Source organism: Empidonax traillii, unplaced genomic scaffold (assembly GCF_003031625.1).
Source record: "Empidonax traillii isolate 1590-97213 ecotype Southwest subspecies unplaced genomic scaffold, ASM303162v1 scaffold750:size552251, whole genome shotgun sequence".
Taxonomy (NCBI): domain Eukaryota; kingdom Metazoa; phylum Chordata; class Aves; order Passeriformes; family Tyrannidae; genus Empidonax; species Empidonax traillii.
Genome location: NW_020955943.1, coordinates 53,652 through 76,341, shown reverse-complemented (window position 1 = coordinate 76,341; position 22,690 = coordinate 53,652). Strand labels below are relative to the sequence as shown.

At 40.0% G+C, this 22,690-nt stretch overlaps 1 protein-coding gene across 6 annotated transcripts; it reads left to right on the top strand.

The window, feature by feature from the left end:
* Nucleotides 1-7,622: 7,622 nt before the first annotated feature.
* Nucleotides 7,623-19,841, top strand: NIPA2 (NIPA magnesium transporter 2). 6 transcript variants are annotated; one of them, XM_027900804.1, is made up of 8 exons: nt 7,623-7,854; nt 10,815-10,871; nt 14,598-14,658; nt 15,023-15,245; nt 16,372-16,428; nt 17,207-17,297; nt 17,828-17,988; nt 18,884-19,841. In XM_027900804.1, the coding sequence occupies exons 4-8, from the start codon at nt 15,107-15,109 to the stop codon at nt 19,519-19,521; spliced, it is 1,086 nt and encodes a 361-aa protein (XP_027756605.1). In that variant the 5' UTR covers nt 7,623-7,854; nt 10,815-10,871; nt 14,598-14,658; nt 15,023-15,106; the 3' UTR covers nt 19,522-19,841. The 6 variants fall into 6 exon arrangements, with proteins under 6 accessions (XP_027756605.1, XP_027756608.1, XP_027756606.1 ...); XM_027900805.1 differs by lacking the exon at nt 7,623-7,854 and adding an exon at nt 7,998-8,039; XM_027900806.1 differs by lacking the exon at nt 7,623-7,854 and adding an exon at nt 8,211-8,229.
* The last annotated feature ends 2,849 nt before the right edge of the window (nt 19,842-22,690 follow it).

Genomic DNA, 22,690 nt, shown 5'->3' with positions numbered 1-22,690 from the left:
CTTCTGAAAAACTCATAGCCCTAATGAGAAGAGGTAATCTACAGGAGGCATGTTGAAAACAGCCCAGCATACCTTTATTTTAGTTCAGTGACTAAATGCAGGAGACCATTTTGTGAAGCAGCTAATAAATAGAGACCACCAAAAAAATTGAGAGAGGAGAGCATGAGATTTCTCATAGCACAAAGAAGATGGTCTGATTTCTCTTGTAACATGGCAAAATGAGGTTAAAGACCAAAAAAGCTTAGGCATTCAAAGAGCTGAGTTTTAGATAACTGACAGGGACACGCATTCAGCTCCACTAATTTATAGACCTGTGTGAATAGTTCAGCCATAATATTTTGACAAGTAGTACAGATATCTTAAGCTATGATGGGAATGACTCTGAACAGTTCAGTTTAAACCATTTAGAGGATACTGATATGTCAAAGAAAGAAACAGTTAATGTTCATATTCTACTTATATTTGGTAGCTGAAGCATCATGAGTCAAAAACTTGAATGCTTGCAAAGCAGTGAATGTTTGTTTCCATGTAAGTACAAACCTGGAAGAGTACCATGGAACTCAGCACCTCTAGATCAAGACGTCTCTTGAGAAAAACAAAAACCCCCAAAGTGGTTACAAGACAGTATTTGAGAAAGTTCATGACACTTTATCCAGAAATCGTGAATGTAGATTTGTGGCTGCCTGACAAGAACATGGACTTCAATTAGCAGGGTGTAATACTGTCTGCTCTCGTGATCTTTCTTGTTAACCTGAATTAATGTTTCCTTAAAACTCATTTTAATTTAAAATGAATGCTATAAGCCCTACTAATGGCAGCAATAATCACGAAAGTGAATCCTAAAAATTTAGTATTCTGGAGGGATTGTTCTGAGGGCGCAAGAGTCCTACTACATTATTTGCAAGCTTGTTTTATAACTCCAAATTGCAAGGGAGTGACTTGAGTTGGCAAAAGTGTACTTTGTTATAGGCCAGCACAGTAACTGGGTATCTTATTGAAACAGAGTAGCACTAGCAGAGAAAGGACCATCTACATGGATTTTCAAATCTTGTGCATAGGTTTTAGAAAGTTTGAAAGATGAGGGGATTTGAGCTACAGAAGCTGGTTAAAACTAACTTCTCTCCATTATTGATTGGAAGATGGTTTCTTGATTCTCAGCAAACAGTTATATTTTGTCATGTTAGTTACCTTCTGATTGAAACTGGAATTCTGCATAGATTGAGACCTGTATTAATCTACTTTTTAAAATAATGTTAGCTGTTTTCTGAAGCAGTCAAATTGTCTTTTCAAAATTCAAATTCAGAGTTCCTGAGTTGCATGTTGGTTTCATATTAGTCTTTAATCTCTGAAGACTTTAGTGAAAATCTTTAGGTCAGAATGAAAATGATTGTGATCTCATCTTATTCCTCCTTTGGCCATATTTGTTTGTCTCGGTTTGTTTTAAAATTAATTATTTATAAAGTGCCTGTCCTATTATGTTGGGTGCATATGCAAATTATTAGTTAATACTAGATTTAAAATAAACTTGACTGCCCTGTCTAAACCTTGCTACTTTCTGCTCCACACAAAGTTTACTTGATAAGTGCTCACTATGCAGAGGAAGAACAAAGTAGCAGCCAGGTTCTGTGGTCCTCTGACTATCCTTACAACTGATAAATGTCTGCATAGTTCTCTCCAGCTGCTCCTCATCTGTGATCTTTCTAGAAATGTCTAGTTACCCTTGATGTTTAAAATAGAGATGTCAAAAGCCAGCACATAAGGTGAAAGAAATTCTTGTGGCCTTGCACATCACTTGTATCTGCAGCCTTTTACATCTTGAATGCTAAGTAATGGAAACCTTTATTTTTGCTATTTTGTTCAGTGTGTAGCAGTGTTCTTTTGAGTTCTGCTGTACCTGGATCTGATTCAGTTCTAACTTTAGAAATGTATTAGCATTTCCTGTTGTCACTGTTGATAAGGTTCTTCCCCCACTCCATCCCACACCCTCCTCTTTCTAGGTGTCCTACCTTTTTTAGTCTCATTGCTTTTCTGATTTAAAAGAAGGCAATGTTGAAGTTGAATTTTAGCTGTTCGCTCTATTTGTTTTTCTTTTTTATTTCACCCCTTTAATAAGTAAGCACTTTGAATAAGACAGATATCTGAGTTTCATCATCTCAGGGAGCAAATGTGCATAGTTGTCTCCTGAGCTTTGGTGTCCCTTGTGGGTCTGCCCTTTTCCCGTTCTCTTTGTGTTATGTTTGTTGATAGCTGGGAGGCAGATGACTTCAGTTCTGATTCCAAAGTAGAAGTGGGAGAGGCTACGCATACAAAAAAGTGTACTCGTTGCAGTGGTGGAACGCATTTGAATTCAATTCAAATCCATATGAAAGGCGCTTCACTCTGTATGTCTGACTTCTGTTATACTTGTCAAACATATTTACTTGGTACTCACTTGAGGATAGCTCTTTGATCATTATCCCTTCAGTGTATGGAGGATTTGCATATGTCAGTCACGATCTTTATTAGGTGTCAAACACAAAAGTCCCTCAAATGTCCAATAGGAGAATAGAAACCTTTTTGATACAACCAAAAAAAAAAAAAATTTGTTACATCTTAAGTACTTCTGTAAAAAAGAAAAATGTCTAAACAAGTTATCTGCTGTACTGACTTTCCAGGACTCTGTATGTGTAAATAGAGCCTATTTATTAGTGAGCTGCAGCTAACATAGGAACCTGTCATATCACAGTTTGACAAGTGAAGCTTCTTATTAATAATACTGATTTATATTGGAACATATGTATTTTTCTGAAGTAACTAGCACTGAAAAATGGAAACACTGGATTAATTTTTCAGAACACTAGAAAGTGAGGTTTACCTTTCCTCTTTATTTAAAAAATAGAGGGTTTGTGTTTAAAGAAGTTTAGGGTTATAAATAGGGGGTGCTTTAAATGGGCAATTGTTTGCATGTTATGCCCCTCTCACATTCTTGTTTCACAAATACAAAACGTCAAGGATTCTACAGATCTTACTTCATTGTCTTGAGATGGTGTAACTGCTGAAGTTTTACTGTTAAATCAAGCATTATCAAATGTTTATCTATTACCTGTTATCTTTGTAATAATTTTTGGTGCTACGTATGGGCTTAAAGAATGCAGAATTTTAGTCTGTACTGTGTTAGGCACCAATGTGGTCAACAGTTACTATTACTAGTGCCCAAGTGTTTCAGACAGCAGTGTTGAAATGTTACGGATTAAGAAATCTTTTTTTGAAAACTGAAAATAAGTTTGGGGTTTTTAATTATTTGTTCTTGTGTTGGATCCTCCTGTGTCCTCCCCCCTTTTGAGACAGTTGCTCTACAGAGTGGAAAATATTACGCAAAAGTGGTATTTTTAAGTTAAATCCTTTTTCAACTGTGGAACTTTCTCTTCTTTCCCCCCCCCCCCCTTTTTTTTTTTTCCTGGAATGTAAAAAATAGTTCTAATGGGATATGGGGAAAAGGTGGATGGCAACAAACATATACTGTCAGGTTTGGTTGCTTCAATGCTCTTGCAATATAGTTACTACAGATTACATAAAAATGGTTTATTTTATTAGCTTACGAATAATGTATATATAGATTTGTTAACGGCTTACAAGTCAAGCTTACTCTCTTTGCTTTTTAAAAAATAGTTATAGGCATGTTGTATTTGCCTTGTGTAAATTATTAAAGGCTATTTATTAAGTTTTCTGATAACTAATCTATTTATTAACCTGTATTGTTTTAAAATAAATGATTTATTTCTAGCTCAATGCTTGTTTTGTGATTCCTCTTTATCCCATGGGGGGTAAAAGTCAAGTTTCCCCCACACCTAGCTGCTTTACAGCCTAATCCCAATTCATAAGCCTAAACTATTTCCATTTCCCTTTCATAAAACAGCAGTTTTGCATTTACTCAGATCAGCAGGTTCTGTGGGCACAATGGGTACCGATCAGTTGCCACACTAAGGGTTCAGTTTTCCTATACTGGAGTCTACCAGCAGGCTATATAGTCTTAATGCCTTCATTGGACTGAAGTTTGCTCACAGGTAGAATGAACACTTCTCTAGAGAAATGTTAGCTGAGGCCTCAGTCACTTTAAACTGTGTCTTTAGGGTTAACACATGCTCTGTTCCTGCGTTGCTATACACTGGCTACTTGCTAGTGCTTTTATTTCAAAATCTACTGCTTCACAGTTGGGTATGCATTGAGTGGCAACAGCTGTAAGGAAGTCACTGGTCTAATTTATTGTCTGTCACAAGAGCTTCCTGTAGAATCACTTGGAAAATTACAGTGACTGCCCGTCTAATCCTTCATCTGAAATTCCTAGCTCCTTGCATCAGGTACTGGCAAATACATGGCTTACAATCTATGTGTGTGTGTTAAGTTTTGGTTGGTTGGGGGTTTTTTTAATGGTGGGATTTATGATTAAGAACTGTTTCAGTCTGTGATTCAGGCATTTGTGGTTTAGGGGATGCATCAATGTTACTGCTGGTCAAAATTTAATGATATTTTTAAACAAAAAATTTCTCTCCAATATTAAACATATGCAGTGGAAAAGACTGGCATAGATTCTTTACTGTAATTTTATTTTTAGAGGTGCTGATGATATTAATGCAATATACAAAGATAGTCCAAAAAACTAGAGAGGCTTTTTCTTCTGCATGCAGCATCTCTGATTTTTAAGTAGGTAGTATAGAGGAGTGTTTCTTTTGAGAACATGTTTTATCGGGAGAATTCAGCTTTTTGTTTTCCTCTTGTTTATCGATGGAGTTAGGCCTCTAAGGCAGCAGCATTGTGGTAAAGGCAAATATGCCATTTACACCACTGGTATTGAAAGTCTGGGACATAATCAATCCTGAGCATATTTATCTCACCAACACAGTTCATATGGGAAGAGTGTTAAGAGACCAAAATCTGATAGTGTCAAAAGAAAAAAAACTTCCATTGATTTTTTGTGAGGTTTGTTCTAAGAGTTTAAGTCTTAAGCCCAGTCCCTGAAGTTATTTGTATGTGACAATGCACCTGTTGTATGTGTAGACTCGCAGACATGACTTCATTGTTCTGCTCAGCCGTCTTCGTGAATGCAACATGATGTGGACGTCAGAACCTTGTTAGAGCTTCCTGATTCCCTAATCAGTTTTCTGACTGGATTCACCATCCTGGTGGGATGCTTTAAAACTCTGCCGGCTGGCACCATTCTGCCCAGGGAACATGTACCAGAAAGCAGCTGGGGGTGGATGGCACACGGTGCCATTCTTGCAACCCCTTTGCTGTGCCTATACCATCTGAAATCACTGCACAAGAGTCAGTACACAACACAGACTATCTCCTAACTCAGTCGAGCTCCCCGACATTGTATGGGTGGTATTTTTGCTCCTTGTCCTTTTAATACAAGTTGTTTATACACATAATAGATATTAATCCCTGAAAAACCCTGTTGATAGCCTTGCAGAAGTGCCTACACTAGCTCACCTCCCTTATGAAATCCATGGGTCACAAAGATGGCTTGTGTGGCCGAGCTTCCCTACAAGAATGGGTTAAGTTAGGCAGGTTACCACCCTTCTCATGTTTGGAGTTCTTTCCAGATACTCAGCAAACATGCCTGAAATACCATGCTGTTGTAAATTACTCAGAGATGGTCTGACTATTTTCTGTTACTGAGCAGAACCCCTGGCTTTAAAGTAAATATTTAAAGATTTGTGCCAAATTGAGAGCACTTGAATTCATATTTTGTGTGAACAGATGACAGTATGCTAAGCAGAACTAGCGGTTGAAGAAACATGAGGAAGAGGATTAACAGAGAATGACTGAATGACAGAAATGTCTATAATGCTTAGAGGAGTCTATTTAATATTTTCAGGAGTTTACTCATTGCTTTAGGTTGGTTGAGAGGTGTTTTTGAAGGGTGGAGAGCAGGAGAGGAAGGGGAAGATTAAATTGACTAGCTTCAGACATGAGTGTTGTTTAACTCAGGAATATGAATGCGTATGCATTACCAGCATTTGGCATGATCACAGGCACTTTTAAACTTTGAACATAGCTATCAGTACTTAGATGCTTCTGTTTATCTGGTTTAGGTGGTACAGGTGTTAATTTTATTTTTTTCTAAGCAATTTCAGAAACCGTTCTCACCAGCTGTTGAACTTTTTTTCAAAGACTTCACAGTTTTGGTATCTTGTAAAACATAGAAAAGCTAGCCTCCTACTGTGTCATTATGTAGGTAATGACAGCAAATTCCATAGTAGTTTTATACATTAAAATATATTTTTATATTTACACACATATATGTAAAACTATAATTGCAAAGTTCATGTCAAGAATGCTAGATTAGTTTTACACTGGGGAATGGAATGTTGCCTTAGAGAATAATATGCTTTGATTGCTGTAGAAATTTAATTTTTTGTGACAGACTGAAGGACCATTTTTAATGAGAAAAAAGAGAGCAGGTAACATGACAAGGAATGGCTTTGTTATGGGTATCCTGTGAGGGAAAGCCAAGATTGGTTCTCTCTGTTTTGTTTCCAGTTTTCTCCAGGTTTAGCAAAAATGAAGCAGCTGTTTGTGCAGACTAGGATAATGTCAACACAAATCCCGAGAAGCCTAAAAAAGTAGGAACTGCTGTCACTAAGATATGTGACAAAACTGTCTCGTGTTTGAAGAAACAGAGCTGCATCTTTTTTGGAGCTACCAAAGGTATTTTGGCATTGTTGTTTGTCCAAACTTTATGTTATAAGGCAGCTGTGTAAAGCCTACTCAGATAGTCCTGACGAATCCAAATAGCCCTCTGAGCCTGAAGCCTGACTGTTTGAAAGACTCTTTGCTCTGAGCCAAGGACAAATATTTGTCTAACTATATTTATCAATTTACTTAGTATGAGATTAAAGCGGTTGGGGGTGTAAAGTGTGCAGCGAGAGTGTGGGACCTGAATTAAATTGATTACTTAAGCATACCCTTTACCCAGCTCTGTATAATGCCGCACTTCCTGCATGTGGCTTCTAAGTGTTTATTTCAGCCTGGAAAATAGAAGGCTTCGGGGTGACCAAACCTTCCAGTACCCAAACGGAATTTACAAGAAAGATAGGGCAAGACTATTTACAAGAGCATGTAGTGACAGGACAAGGGGGAATGGGTTCAAAGTGAGAGAGAGTAAGTTTAGACTGGATATTAGGAAGAAATTCTTTATTGTCAGGGTGATGAGGCACTGGAACAGGTTGCCCAGAGAAGTTGTGGATGCCCCATCCCTAGAGGTGTTTAAGACCAGCTTGGACGGGGCTCTGAGCAACCTGGTCTAGTGGAAGGTGCCCCTGCCCATGGCAGGAGGGCTGGAACTGGACTGGATCTTCAAGGTCCCCTGCCAACCCAACCCGTTCAGTGATTTTGTGACTTTCCGTGACAGTGTAAGAGCTGGGTAGCGCGGGTGCTGGCCGGGGCGCCCGGGGCGGGAGTGGCCTGTCACGGCTGCAGGTGCTCCGCGGCGCTGTGGGTCCGTCGCAGGGGTGTTCGCAGGCCGGTCCCGATGCTTGGTCGCCGTGCCGGGAGCGGGCGACGCTGCCAGAGGCCGGCCGTGACCCGCGGCAGGCGGGGCCGGGGCCGGGGCCGCGCCCCTTCCGGCGGGCGCTGCCGGAACCCGCGGAGCGGAGCGGACTCCTGGGCCCGGACGCCGTTTCGCCCTCGCCGCCGTTGCCGCCCGCGGTCCCGCTGCCGGTCCCTCCTCCCTCCCGTCCCGTCCCGTCCCCTCATGGCGGCGGAGCGCGCGGGCACCGGCCCCTCCCGCCGCCCGCTCCGGCCTCCCCCGCCCCCGTCTCCTCCTGCTCTTTCGCCGCTCCCGGCGGGGATGTGAAGGGGCCGTGGCCGCAGGTACTGGCGGGGAGAGGCGGGCAGGGGGCCCGGCCGGCCCCAGGGGGGCGGGGGGAGTCGGGGTTGCCTCCCCGCGGAGCGCTCGGCGCAAGGCCCCGGGCGCGGGCGCTGCGGGTGAGCAGCGGGCGGGCCGGGGGCGGCAGTTGCGGGCTCCGGGCCTCGGACCTGCCCCGGAGGAGCCCAGGGTGGGTTTCTCCGTAGCGGGAAGCTTGCTGTGGTTTGGGCAGAGAAGGCCGGGATTAAAACCCCTAAATCTGGGTGTTTGTGACGCCCTCCAGCCGGGCAGAAGTGGCCGGGTACCGTGTGCTGGGTCTGGCAGAGCTCTGGAGCCGCTGTGCCTCGTACTGGAGTGTTGATAACCAGGGAGCTAAACCGGTTCGTCTCCAGGGTTGAGTTAACCGAGGTTGAGGGTTGAGCAGAGCAGCTTCGGCAGAACTTCAGAGCCCTGTCAGGGCTTTAGTTTGACATGGAAAATAGTAATCTTAACTTTGCGTTGTAGTTCGTTGTAGGCTTAAGCAGCGCCAGGGGAGGTTTAGGTTGGACATGAGAAAAAATTTCTTCACAGAAAGGGTGACTGGACATTGGAATGGGCTGCTCAGGGAGGCGGTGGAGTCAGCATCCCTGGAGGTGTTCAAGGAAACAGTGGAGATGGCACCTTAGTGCTCTGATCCAGTTGATATGATGGTCTTGGGTCATAGGTTGGATGCAATGATCTCGGAGGTCTTTTCCAACCTAACTGATTCTGTGGTTCAGTATGATGTGATTCAGATTTCTGTTCATTCATACACTGTGAAGATGTTGCCTGGATCTGACCCTTTTGTCCCCTGGTCTTTTCTGTTTTAAGCAGTCAACTTTCTCCATTTCACCACAATGTCTTTAATGTTGTTTTTAATTAAAGCATAATAAATGTAAGTCATTGTGGCTTTCTTAATGCTTTTGATGTGTCTTGTATAGAGTTAGGGTTTTCCCCTGGAAAATAACAACTTCATCAATAGGAAATTATTGCATAAGTATTGTCAGTATCGATGCATTTAGAATTCAGTGTCACACTAGTTCTGCTTTTGTTACAGTGGTTGATTCTCAGGATAAAGTCCTGGCGAAAAGAAAGCAGGTTGTTACAGGTTGTATCAGTTGTGTCAAAGGTGTTGCAATGACTAATGTCTAGATTCGACTTTAACATCCTGAGTTATCTTAAACTTGAAACTGCCTATTTGAAATACTAAAGGTGGAACTTCAGTGGCCCTGTGCTGATGACTCTTCCCACTGAGAGTAAAGGTATTGTGTCAGGTACAGCAGGAGTGAAGCAACTCTTATCTTGAGTCTATTTTGATAGATTTCCCGGAAAACAGTTAATACAACATCAGCTCTCTGTAGCACTGTCTGTAATTTGCATTCAGTTAATAAGTAACACTCTTTTAGTGGAGATATTTTTAGCTTTATGTGAAAATGCTTTAATTAAAGGTCATTCTTTTCATAGAAGTGAATAACTACAAATAGAACATGCAAAGAAGTTTTTAGTGTGGCATTTTTTTTGTTTCCTCCTGGTTTCATAAAGTGGAATGCTTGTTGCTTTTGTTTTATTATTAGAAATCTGCTGTAAAGAATAAATTTCACCATAGTTTAACTGAACCTTTTAAAATAGGCAACTTTAGAATAGTTAAAAGTATGTTTTCCTTTCTGAGCACGTGCTAGTATATATCCATTGATATAACAATATAAACAAATTTCTTTTAGCTTGCCCACAAAATATGTAAATAATTATATGTATAAGTTTGGGCAGTCATTTAACTTCGTTAGAGCTGGAAAACTGTATCTGTATTGGGGCAGATCTACAAAATTGCAAAATTGAGTATATTGTTTCCTAAACAGTGTATACGGAATCTTTGGGTGCTGTGTGCATGCATCTTGGCCTTCTAAAGATGCACATGACTCAGTTTTGAACTGGCATCTCTTCTGTCCTAATGCTGTGTTACATCTGTCCCTTCAATGTTCTCTCTATACCTGTGCTTAACAGATATGTTCATGAGTGGACAGAACATAACTGAGGAAGACTTCTATTAAAAAGCCAGATATATTTGGGGGATTTTAGTAACCTTACTGAGGCTGTTTCTGTGTTCACAATCCCCACTGCCCCAGAGTTGTGGATATCCAAAGGAGGGCTACAAAGATGATGAAGGCCCTAGAGGGGAAGCTGTAGGAGAAGTGGCTGAGATCACTGAGAGGAGACATCATTGCAATCTACAACTTGCTCACGAGGGAAGCAGAGGGACAGACACTGATCTCTTCTCTCTGGTGACCAGTGACAGGACGCGAGGCATGAAGCTGTGTCAGGGGAGGTTTAGGCTGAATGTTAGGAAAATGTTGTTCACCGAGAGAGTGGCTGGGCACTGGAACAGGCTCCTCAGGCAAGTGGTCACAGCACCAAGCCTGACAAACATGTGTGTGATTCTTTGGGCTGTCCTGTGCAGGACCATGAGATAGACTTGACCCTTAGGGGTCCCTTCCAACTCAGGATATTCTGTGATTCTTATTCTGAGTTACATAAACATCCTCTGAAAGCTCACCGTACTGAAGTCAGTAATTAAAACCATATTAGTTATTTTGTAAGCACTTAAGTTACAGAAAAAATGGAAAAGACTAGGATAGTATTTCAGTTCAACTTTAACATGGTACCTTCTAAAGAATAGCTTAGATCACAAGTTAGTTTCTTTGATTTGTGAAGTGAAAAGCAAAGGGATGAAATAATGCTTCAGACGAGATATACCTAAGGAAGATCAAATTTAAAATCACATTGCTTTGTGTTTTTAAACAAAAGTCCTGTCCTTTTTTAAAGCATAGATGACACATTGTAAAGCCTTGTGTGTCATGCATGAAAATTGAAATCAGCTTGAAATTGTGGACAGTTTTTTTTGCTGAATTCTTAAAATGCCAGTTAATACTATTTCAAACTTCTGCTTTAGAAACCTAATTTTGAAATGTTTAAGAAATGAATGCCTCTGGATTTTGGAACAAAATTGGTATATATAATGAGCCTTCTAAAGGCTCATCACTGAGCATTTGGATTTTTATTTTTTTAGGGAGTGTTTCTTTCTGTTTCCTGTAGTTTTATGCCTATGGAAAGGAAGAAGTGAACATATAATAGCCAGTGTGACACATAATAGTCAATGTTTATTTATTAAAGCAACTTGTTGATTCAACCACTTTTTCTTCCACAGAAAGCTTTATGGCTAAAGGACCTTAAGTAGGTGCTTTATTCCAATGTTAGAAACATAAAACTTTTCATGGAGCTCTTGTAAAAGAGCAGAATTTACAATAAAATACCACAGAAGAACTCAAAAGATGGGGAACGGCTGTACCTGGAGTAACTTGTTTTGCCTAAACAGGCCTTTGTTTTAAAATCTTCCATGTGAGTCATGTCTGAATGAATTGCATCCAGGCAGGAATAATTTGCTGTACAAGTGCAGGAGGTTATACTAATAGAAGAAGCTGAATGAGTCAACAGTAGACTACTGAGAAAGGGCTAGGAAAACCACCTGCTTTGGGTGTATAAGAAGAAATACAGTTTTCCACTGATTTGTGGAAGTAATAACTCAAGCTAAAGTACTGTATGCAGCTTTGGGAGTTGCATTTAAAGAAAGGTATTGGGAAGGAACCCAGAGGGTGACACAGCAGGAGGTGCCAAGCACCTAATTTACAGAGTAATCTTAACATGCGAGTGCAAGGATAAAGAGACTTGTATCTTTTTCCAAGTCTAGAATGGACAAACACAGTGGCTTTGGTAGCAAAAGTGAAGATCTAGGTGAAGATCATTAGCTAATGAGAATTCCTAACAGGCATCAAAGCGTGTTTGTGAAGGTTCCCTTGCAAGTTCCTTCCTTTTCCTGGGAGAAGCTTGGCTAACTTATTTGTGATGAGAAGCAGCAGTGAATGATGCAGTTCGTGACAAAAGGTTGAAGTAAGTGGCCTGTTCAGGTAATTTGTTGCTTAGTGACATCATCCTGTTCACAGTTTAAAAGATCGGGTTTTAGATAAGAGAATTGTGAATTCTGTCATTTAAATAATTTGGCATATATTTAGATTACTTCTTGTAAGTCTTGTAAGACTGTCTACTGAACTCTAGAGGGACTGTGGCCAAGTAGGTAAAGTTGGAACGACCTACCATGTCTGCCTTTCCCAGCTCCTAATTCTTGCTTCCATACAATGTACAACTTGTGGAATTGATACTAATTTTCTTTGGCTGATATCTCCAACATACTTACTTAAGCTGACCTGCTTTTGAATGTAAACTATTTCTTCATCTCATGACACCTCTTTTAGTGTTTTTCGTATATTTAGAGAACTTACTTGCTACAATATATGTAACATCTTTCAGTGCTGTGTTTTTGCTGCTTTTTGGAGAAAAGGACTTTTGAGCAAAGAGGCAAAGAAACATTACCTTGTGTTTTAGATGAGAGGATCTGTATCTTGCCAGCATTTGTCATACTTTTTGGTTACACCTTGAAAATAAGCAAACAAACTTTGTGGCTAATCTGGACTTGCTTATGTTCCACAGGGTTTTTTTTTTTACATTCCAAGTTTCTCCATCTCTCCCTGTCTTTAACATTCCAACCCAGTATATGTTCCCTGTGTAGTCTGCCATCGCCCTGTTGCGTGCTGAGCGTTATGACTCAAGATACCAGCAGATCCACAGGCAGTTCATTAATGAGTGGGTTTTGGAGGCATTGTAAATGTCGTAGCTTCTGTGGATAGGAGAGTCTCATCCCCTCATTACTCCTCTGAGATCAGAGCAGCAAACTAGTCCATGGCAGTGGTGGTCTTGAGTGGATGAAATGTTCTTTGTGTTAAAATCAGCTGTGAACTTGATTACAGAACCTTTACAGAACTCCACTACTGCAGGTTTTATTTAACACCTACATCTTCTGGTTTCTCTCCTGTGTATAACCTTGTAGTGGCCCTGGCTGCTGAGATGCAGTGGCTTTGCATGTCCCAAAGCAGAAACACAAGAGGCATATTTATTCCAAAAACTGCTTATTTCATGGCATTTTCTTTTCTTATTTCCAAAGATAATTTTTCTTGATGATATTTTTGAGGCTGCATTAGTTCTTTACTGAGTCTTTGGGTAAGAATTGAACTACTGATTTCCTTCAGTGGAAAGCTTCTGGTGCCTGGTATTGCTTTGACCTTGCAGCTGTATATATCAGTTCTACCTGTGCAAATTATATCTGTGCTGTGTGCAAAGGGAACCAAATCTCTTCAGAGAGAAGTTGGGTTTACCATGACTGTGTGACATTTGTCTGCAATTGTAGACATCTGTATAAACCTTAGGGGAAAGTACGGCAGTCCAGCCCAAGCAGAAATGGTACTGGCCATGTCTGTGAGGACAAATAAACTTGATGAGAAGAGCTAGCAGTAATTTACCTGAATTTGTGTAATTTAAGTGATTAAGATTAGAGTAGTTTACAAGTTTAACGAAGGGGCTGACAGGGCATCAAAAACTCTTTAGTGTATTTTGGACATGGGGGAAAGTAGAACTACAAGTTTTGAAATGTAGCATCCTTTAAAGTATAAATTCATAAAATTACCTGTTAGCTCACAAGTTTCCTCATTCTTCTGCAATCAGATTCTTCTACTGCTGCAAAGAAAAGCTGCCTGTGCTTCTCCCTTGCCTCTGAAATGCAGTGGGTGGAAGATGTCGGGATGGGACTAACTGATGCTCTTTACCTCTGTCAGTGTAGGTGAAGATACGCAAGCCAGAGAAAGAAGAAAAGGGGGAAATAAAGTATGGAGAGTACTCTTTTATACTAGTAAAAATACTCCCTTTAGTAATATAACTAAAGTAGCAGCTGTTGAAAAAAGTGGTAGAGTATAAAGCTTAGCAAAGCAGCCCCTCCTCCCCCAGGTGATGCTATGCCAGTGTCACATTTTGCACCAGATGGAGCTGGAAGAACATTCATAGCTTGATTACCTGAACAGTGTGCCTTACACCTGCTAGAAAAGATGGCAGAGAGAACAGTTGCAAAACCCTGTTGATGTCTTTTCCTTGCATTAAAAAGTCCCTTTATTCTTCAGAGGACTGAAAGTCTTGTTGGAATTCAAAACCAGGGGAATATTTTATGCGGTAGGTGAGGAGGCTGGGTCTGGTTTATCTCATGCACTATGATTTGTTTTTCTTGGTTTTGTTCCATAGGTGACTTTGTATCATGCAAGAATCTAGTTTATTTTTAAAAGTTGCTAGAAAATGAAAGCTCTCTCATTTCTCCTACAAAATAAGATACTAAAAATTACTATGCAAGGATTAAGGGAAGAGGATTTGAGAATTTTCAACCGTGGCTCTTGCAGCGTTTTGACTAGTGCCACGTTGAGTGCTTGTACGAGACTGTTTTGCTATACTTTTTCACAGCCTCACTGGAGGCAAGTAGGAGGATCTGTGTTCAGTTTTAATGTTAACCTACCTGTAGCTCTCTGCTAGGTTTTCCCTAGGGGTATAGAAAATTAATCAAAATAGGAAGCACGAAAATACAGGGAACAGTAGTATTGAAAGAAAGCATGTTTTGAAGAAACAGGTGCTTCATACAGGTATGGGAAACTCTGTAATATAAATCAACAAACAAATGCCTTATTTCTTGCCAGATTTTCCTGGCTGTTAAAGAATAATTGCATATGCATGCATGTCAGGCTTGTTTGTGTTATGGAGATGACTGTATGATTAAACACCCTTCTGATATTCTGTTTTATTTTTCTAGGGAGTTTATGTGGAAGAAATGCTGCGACTGTTCTCAAACTCTCTTACAGACTGATTTCAACGTAAGTAATTGTTTGATCAGTGTCATCAGTTACAGGGTGTACCAGCCACAGATCTGTGTACTCAATGAAAAGAAAAATAAATCACATATTTGTAAGCTTTGCTTAACATGTCTCAAAGAACTTCTATGTGTTTGGGTTCCAGTTTTTATATGCCAGGTCAGAAACCATTCCTTCTCTGTGTTCAGACTTGTTAGTTAGTCACCCATAGTGCAAGTTTACACATGCTTCAAAGACTGCCTTTTTTAAAAAAAAACACTGTTAGCAGAGACCATTTATAGGAGAACTGGTCACATGAGCTGTTGAGAATTTTCCTATGCAGCATGTATTTCTACCAGTTTAGTTCTAATGTGTTTATTTTGCTCAGGTTTCGGTGTTGCATCATTTCATGTTGAGTAACAGAAGTTCTGCTCCTCACTGATCAATGTGACAGTGTTTAGTAGTTTACGAAATGAGCCAAACTCGTGGGAGATATGACTTCTGTATTGGTCTGGTGTTGGCTATGAGTTCCAGCATTTTCATTGGGGGAAGTTTCATCCTGAAAAAGAAAGGTCTCCTCCGGTTAGCAAGGAAAGGCTCCATGAGAGCAGGTAAATAAATACATCTTGTAATAAATTGCTAATGTTTAGATTTTGCCTTTTAACAGATTACTAAACTAATGATCTTGTTTTGACTTTGTTTGTGGTTTTTTTTTTGTTAAATGTATATGAAAACTAAACTGTAGGGCTGATGTGTTTTTCCTCTGGTGTCAGATACCCGTAACTCTGTGTGTGATACGTGCTATTTAATTTGTATGTAATACCCTCTGGGGACACTTGTCAAAGGATTCCTTTACATGTCAGTTAAGTCTAAATTGTACTTGCAAATGGAACTTGGAAACAGCACTCTTAACTACATCTGGGCTCCTTAATGAGTGAAATTAGGAGAGTTAACGATGTTTGAGTGTCAGGAGATTGTTTTAGAAAACTAAAAATCACGTGTAGTAATTGAGTGTAACCAGCAGTGTCCCTTGAGAGTTCACACCAGAAGGAATACTGTTAAATATCTTCATCAGTGATAGAGACAGTGGGATTGAGTGCTCTGCCACCGAACTCGTGAATGACACCAAGCTGAGTGGGACAGCTGATGCACTAGAGGGAAAGGATGGCATCCAGAGGGACCTGCATGGGCTTGAGGAGTGAGTCTGTGCAAACCTCATGAGGTTCAACAAGAACAAGCACAAGGTGCTGCACCTGGATTGGGGCAACCCGCAGTATCAATTAGCAGCTGGGGATGAATAGATCTTGATATACCATAGTTCATGCTCCCTGGTTTGGATTGAGAAAGTGTGATGTTTGAACATATAATCAACCACATAAACGATGTACGATTTCCAGAGTAACACTTTTAGTAAGAGGCACATAGCTTGGCTTTTCATGCCATTACAGTGAGTTGAAAGAACTGTTTCTCACAGTAATGCATATATGGTCATCAGCCATTTCTAATATAAAAGAAATAAAATGGTTTTCAAAGTAGGCTGTAGGAGGCAGATGCACGTCAGAAATTGAAGCTGCTTTGATTTCAACCTCTCTACCTAGAAAGCTTAAGTATCAAAAGGTTGCCCCTGTTTTTAAAGGCACGGGCTACAAAAATTATTTTATGTCATGGCAGTGTTACTAGTGCTGGAGTGTTGATGTATGTTTTTAGTGGAGCAGCAAACATTCTTTCAATTTTTAGGTCAAGGCGGTCATGCATACCTTAAGGAGTGGCTGTGGTGGGCTGGACTTCTTTCAAGTAAGTATCAAAAATACATTCATCTAAGTGTCAAAAATACAATCTGCACAATATAATTTTAATAAATAACTGTGCCACAGATGGCAGCAGTGATTACAAAAAAAGGAATGAGACTGAGATTCTATGATGTATGGTAATGCTATCTGGAGATTGATGGGTGCAGCTCTAATGATTTTAATGTAACTTCTTTCACTCCAGAAATTCTTCCTTTAATTTAACTGCCCTCTTTGTGCAGTGGAGCTAGACAGACATTGGTCTTCTTATATGTCTTTGCTACCGTATGCATTCTGGGTTTTGTCGTAGCAGAGAAGTGCTTAGATAGATAGGATTCCTTAGAGGGAAGCATATTTGGGGATTATGTCTATTTTCTGAACTTTTTTCATTGCTTAAGCTCTCGACTTACTGGCTGCATTCAGGTAACTGGCTTATTGTATGTGCTGTGATGTGCTGTATCCTGCTATTGAAGATTTCTCCATGGAGAAGTTCACGAGTCCAGTTGGCGGGCTGGGGAGCTAGAACACAGACACTAAAAGGAAACACCTTGTGATTTGGTAGAATTAATTCTAATACCTGTTGCAGTTCCACAGCCTGTTTTTAAAATTTAATAATGAGGCAGAGGGGCAGGGGTGTGCTCTGCTAGTACTGCTGGCTGAACGCTGTAATTAGAATTTCCATTGTTCCTTCCTGCATGTCTGTGTCTACACAAACACTTGCACTGAACCTAAGGTTTGCTGTGTGAGAGTTTAACTCCTGTTTTTTAATTACTGTTCCTCTGCAGTGGGAGCTGGCGAAGTAGCTAACTTTGCTGCCTATGCTTTTGCACCAGCTACGTTAGTGACTCCTTTAGGAGCTCTCAGTGTTCTTGTAAGGTAAGAAACTAACAGAAAGCAGAGAGGATTAAAACATTTCTTTAGAAATTTGTCACTGAACTATGCTGTAATAAAAGGGATTTGTTCTTAACAATAAATAAAGAGTGCTTATAAGCATCAGGAGTAACTTTTAAGTTTCTCCAAATACCTAGTGACTGTGATATGAAAGGGTTCTAGCAATGCATCTACACTTCCATCTCTGAAGACTATTGTCTTCTGCATTTCAAGAACCTGGTATATACAACAGAGCAGTATTTTCATCCCCAAGTAAAGATTTTTGTCTTTCTGAAGTTACTTTTGCAAGTTCTTAGAGCATTTTTTTCACTGACAGCATAAAAAGAAGGTTCTGGAGAGAGATGCCACATATTAACAGGTAGTTGTGTCTGTAGCAAGTATCTTGAGATAGAAAATATGTAGCTATTTTTAAGCTGCACTCTATGTATGCAAGTGACCTTTATAGTCAAAGCAAGCTCTAAATTGATGAGAAAATTACTAATTCCATGTTTGTTGGTGCATTTTTTTTTTCTTAGTGCCATTCTGTCATCCTTCTTTTTAAACGAAAAACTTAATTTACATGGAAAAATAGGGTGTTTGCTAAGTATACTGGGATCAACTGTGATGGTAATTCATGCTCCACAAGAGGAGGAAGTAGAAACTTTGGATGAAATGTCCCACAAACTAGGTGATCCAGGTAAGAAAAATGCTGGCTTGATACATACACAGCCCATAATTATTATGGATTCATTACTACTGCTCTCAAGTTTTGGGATGATAGCCTGTGTCTGCTTCATGTTGTCTGAATGAATTAGAGATTTGAATTCTGTAACATAATTCCATAGGGAACTTTGCATGATGCCAGTGAACTTGCCTGGCCTTGAACAGAGTCTTGATGTGAAGCACTGAGATGACTGTTTATATAAATGCAGCAGCACAGGTGGATAAACAAAACTTCTATAAATTTTGATTGAAGTGTGTCAGTCTCCAAGCCCAACTTTGAGCTGTGCTTCAAAATGAAAAAGTAGTTGTCGTGGTAAGTGTCTGCTGAGAAGTGAAATTCTGAAGACAAACTGTTGTGCTTACGTGGAAGATGAGGCACTCAAAAATGCACATCTGCAAAGTACTAATTATACAAAGGCAATCCCCATCTTAAACATGAGGAAACAGCCAGCACAGATTAAAAAGCTGTTCTTAAAGAATTACTTGATTGTTGGAAACGTGCGATGAATGCAGCCGCCTGCCGAGACATAACTCCCTAAAAAGAGTCAGTTCAGGCTCAAGCCTGTATCCAGTGGCATCTACACCTCAGTGAGTCTGTGTGTGAGGCAGTTTAGCAATCTAATCCTGTAGACGTCTTGCCAATAGACTGGTAAAGGTCATACAACATGCCTGGGGTTCACTGTTTTGGCTAGCTCACTCTAAAATCATTTTAACTGTGATGTTGGAGGGGTAATGAGAAACATCCTGAACTCTTCTGTTTAAGCTGAGTCAGTCAAATTGCTAAGGAGTGTTTTCTCGATACCCCTAAGACGCTTTTGGTAGTGTCCACAACTAACAAGGTGTTGTTTTTTTTTTCCTCCCAACCACAGGTTTTGTGGTCTTTGCAACGCTTGTTGTCATTGTGTCTTTAATTTTGATATGTGTGGTGGGACCTCGCCATGGACAGACCAACATTCTCGTGTACATAACAATTTGCTCTGTAATTGGAGCCTTATCAGTCTCCTGTGTAAAAGGTTTGGGCATCGCTATAAAGGAACTTTTTGCGGGAAAACCAGTGCTGAAACATCCCTTGTCTTGGATTCTGCTGCTAAGCCTTACTGTCTGTGTGAGCACGCAGATCAACTATTTAAACAGGGCTCTGGATATATTCAACACTTCAATAGTGACTCCAATATATTATGTAATCTTTACAACATCTGTTTTAACTTGTTCTGCCATCCTTTTCAAGGAGTGGCAACACATGGCGGCTGATGACATTATTGGCACCTTCAGTGGCTTCCTGACTATTATTGTGGGGATCTTTTTATTGCATGCCTTCAAAGATGTTAATTTCACCCTAGCAAATCTGCCCCTCTCTTTGCGGAAGGATGACAGAGCAGCAAACGGCACTTTGCTGAGCACATACGACAGCTTTCATGATGATGAAGAAAATTCTGCCTGTCTAGGTGAAGTGCAGTCCACTGAGAGTCTCTCAGCCAGGAGAAATGGAAGTCTGTCAGCCTTCTGAAAATAGCTACATGTTACTTAAGAAAAGAACAATTCTGTAACTCTGGAATTTTTTTTTTTTTTTCTGCTGTGAAATGTCTGATCTTGTCTGGAAATTCCTGTACTTTTTAACAGTATGTGTAGACAATCGTTGATTTTTGAGTTTGATTAGTTTGGATAAAGAACACTGAAACTGTTTTTATTTGCCTTATTTTTACTTTAAAAAATACTAAAATGACCTCAGACCACAACTGGTTTTGCTGTTTAAGTTATGTGTAAATACTTTCATTTCATTCGTTTTAAAGATGTATTGCACTAATGACAATTTTATCAAAAATAAAATGGCTTTATTTCTGCATTGGTGGTAAAAAGGTTGCAGCGAACCTGGATCCTTTGTCCTTGTGCCTTGACTGACCACGGAGTGATTGTAACCATAATGAAAGAGGAGCTGCAGCAACTCATTCCATCCTAGTTTGTGAAAGAGGAAAGGGAAAGCTACAATCGAGCACAAATGATCCTTTAAACATACTGCTTAAGTAAAGCTGTATGCTAAACTTGCTGCATTTGCATCAAAACACCTCCAATTTACCAGAATCAGATTAACTGGCTGGAAACAAGAAGAAGACAGGAGCTTCTACTCTGCTTGGATAGGTGAGGCGATGGTTCCTGCCATGCCATTTTATGCAGGTGGAAGGATTTGAGTCATTAATAGTAACCAGAAAAAGCTATTCCTTCTTCTGTAAAAGCCAGGTTCTGTCTGTGTTGCGCCATGCTGCCCTGGCTCTGCAGAGCTGCTCTGTGTTCTTGGTGTTGCTGCTTGAACTCAGAATTGCTGGAGTAGAATTACTGTTTTGTTTGCAGTAACACAGTTACTGGCTGTAACACTTTTTTTCAAAAAGGGCCAGAAAAATTGGAACATAATGTCACTGCTTAAAAAAGGGTTAAGGCAAGTAGGTGGTAATTTAAGTTTGCAAAGGCAGAAAACAAAAATTAGTGATAGAGGTTTCATAAAAACATTTCTACCATACAGATGAAGGTTGGAAATACTTCAAACAGAGGCTACTAGGTATTGCTGGTTGTTGTCAGTTTTAGTGCTTACTGTTTAAGAGTATTTAAGATTTTTCCTAGAATAGAAAAAAAACTACTCAACCATCCTCACCTGTGAAACAAATTCTGCTGCTTTCCTCTGGTGCATGTCTCAACATACAGGAACAGCAAAGGTGTCAAACAAGAAGAATGTTCTTTCAGTTCTGGCTGAAGAACAGGATTTGAACTTGCACCTCATTGTAAGGAACATGTCAGCAGCACTCAGGCAGGGGGGAAAAGTCCCTCCAGTGCTGACGCAAGGAAGAGCACAGAAACAAGGAGGGACATGGAGGGCATCAAACAGCCGAGGCAGTTGCTGAACTTGGTTGCCACTTCGAGTATGAAAGCACCAGCCTACCTCAAGAGCAGGTTATAATTTCACACAGTAGAGTCTGTTACTTTCTGTGGTGATGGGCACTTTTGCCTCTAGACCCACTGGTTTTGATAACTAATTAAAAATTAAAAAGTTACACCTTTTGTGCACCTTCCTGCATTTTCCCTTTTAGGTAGGTGAAGTCATACCAGGTGAAGAGGATTTAGCTGCTATCAAAGTTTAATCCTGTTGAAAATTCCTAGGACTAATGTCTGAATTCTCTTAACTTTTTAGTGATCAGAAAGTATGTAAAAAGTAGTTTAAAGATGTTAGAGACCAATTCTCTTACTGCTGAAAGTTAACTGGTGAGAATTAGAATTTAGTTTACTAATATCATTACTAGTTATTTTTATTTTAAATAGTTCTTAAATAAAAACTCAGGCTTTATTAGTTAACCATTTCTGCACCATAGTGCCAAGCCAAAGCCTCAAGTGTGTGAAACATCCCTAAACCAATGATTATCTCAACAAAATTAGGAAAGTTGTTCATGTACTTAATTAAAGCCTGAAGCACACAGAGGAATCTGGTTGACCAGAAGTCTTCTGAGAACTAAAAAATGTTTCTTAAAGAAAATCGTCTGTTTAACACCTTGTAAAAGAAATCCTGCAAGAAGCTGGTGTAACAAACAAAGCACAAGTGCTTCTTACTTCCGTCTCCCACATAGCAGGCAGCCTTGTGTGTGCTTTCACCACAACAGACACTACTCCATAATGGCAGCTCTGAAGCACAGATGTCCTGGGAAAACCTGTGATGGTGGAAACTTGCTTATAGATTGCCTGGCAAATCTCCATCCTCTGTTTAGCTGAGGAAATCTAAGTTAATTTCATTCTTCAGAAGCCAGTTCCCTGCCACCCCAGTCCCTACACACTGCTCACCTCCTGCATACTTCCTCTGTCAGAGGCTCATTTCTGCCCATTACTGGACTCAATCCCATGGCTGTGAAGCATCTGGAAAGAGGTGAGCAGGAGAAAAGATGTGCTGTAACCTAACCATGAACTGGTAAGAGGGAAGGGGGAAGAACAGGTTCTCAAAGGGATGCATTCTTGGTCTCATACTATGGGTTAGAAACACTAACCAAGTAACATCTCCAGATATCCGTATCCTGGGTAAAACGTGTAATTATCTGTCTGTGTCTGTTCTGGCCATCCTTTACTCATGTTTGGTTTGGGCTGATCCCAACAGCCAGCTGATGAACTCTGCTAGGATCCTGGAGTAAGCAAGCAGGAGTTACTACTTTTGCCTGAATGAGTTGCTTTAAAATTCAACTTTTACAGTTGCAAAGTTTTACAAACAATTTTACTGATGCGGTGTTTGCATAATACAGCAAGTGTAATTAAACGAATATTTTCCATAAGTAAATCATGTTTAACATCATTAGAATTTATGTACTGGGATAGATTACACCTGATTGCTGTAGTCAGCAATTCCTTATCACTTGTAAACGTGTTTGGGTACACAGATAGGTATCCAACCAAAATATAAACTCTGTTTGTTAAAAGTTCTCATTAGGAAAAAGTAAACAGTCCCCATTCTAATCAAACTACTGCTTTTAAAAAGATCAGAATACTGTCGATCACCCTCATGCCAAATAACTTTGAAACAAACACTTTAATTAGTCTCCATTTCTATAATGACTGATTTCAGAGAATAGTTTTGCAAGGAAGAAAAATAATCAACTGACTACAAAAATTATTCACAAAGCACCAGCAGAGTTTGTTTTGTTGTTTTTTTC

Coding starts and splice junctions, on each gene's coding strand:
- NIPA2 (XM_027900807.1), top strand. CDS start 15,107: ATGAGCCAAACTCGTGGGAGATATGACTTCTGTATTGGTCTGGTGTTG. Junction 16,429..17,206: donor GTGGGCTGGACTTCTTTCAA/GTAAGTATCAAA, acceptor GTTCCTCTGCAG/TGGGAGCTGGCGAAGTAGCT. Junction 17,989..18,883: donor CCACAAACTAGGTGATCCAG/GTAAGAAAAATG, acceptor TCCCAACCACAG/GTTTTGTGGTCTTTGCAACG.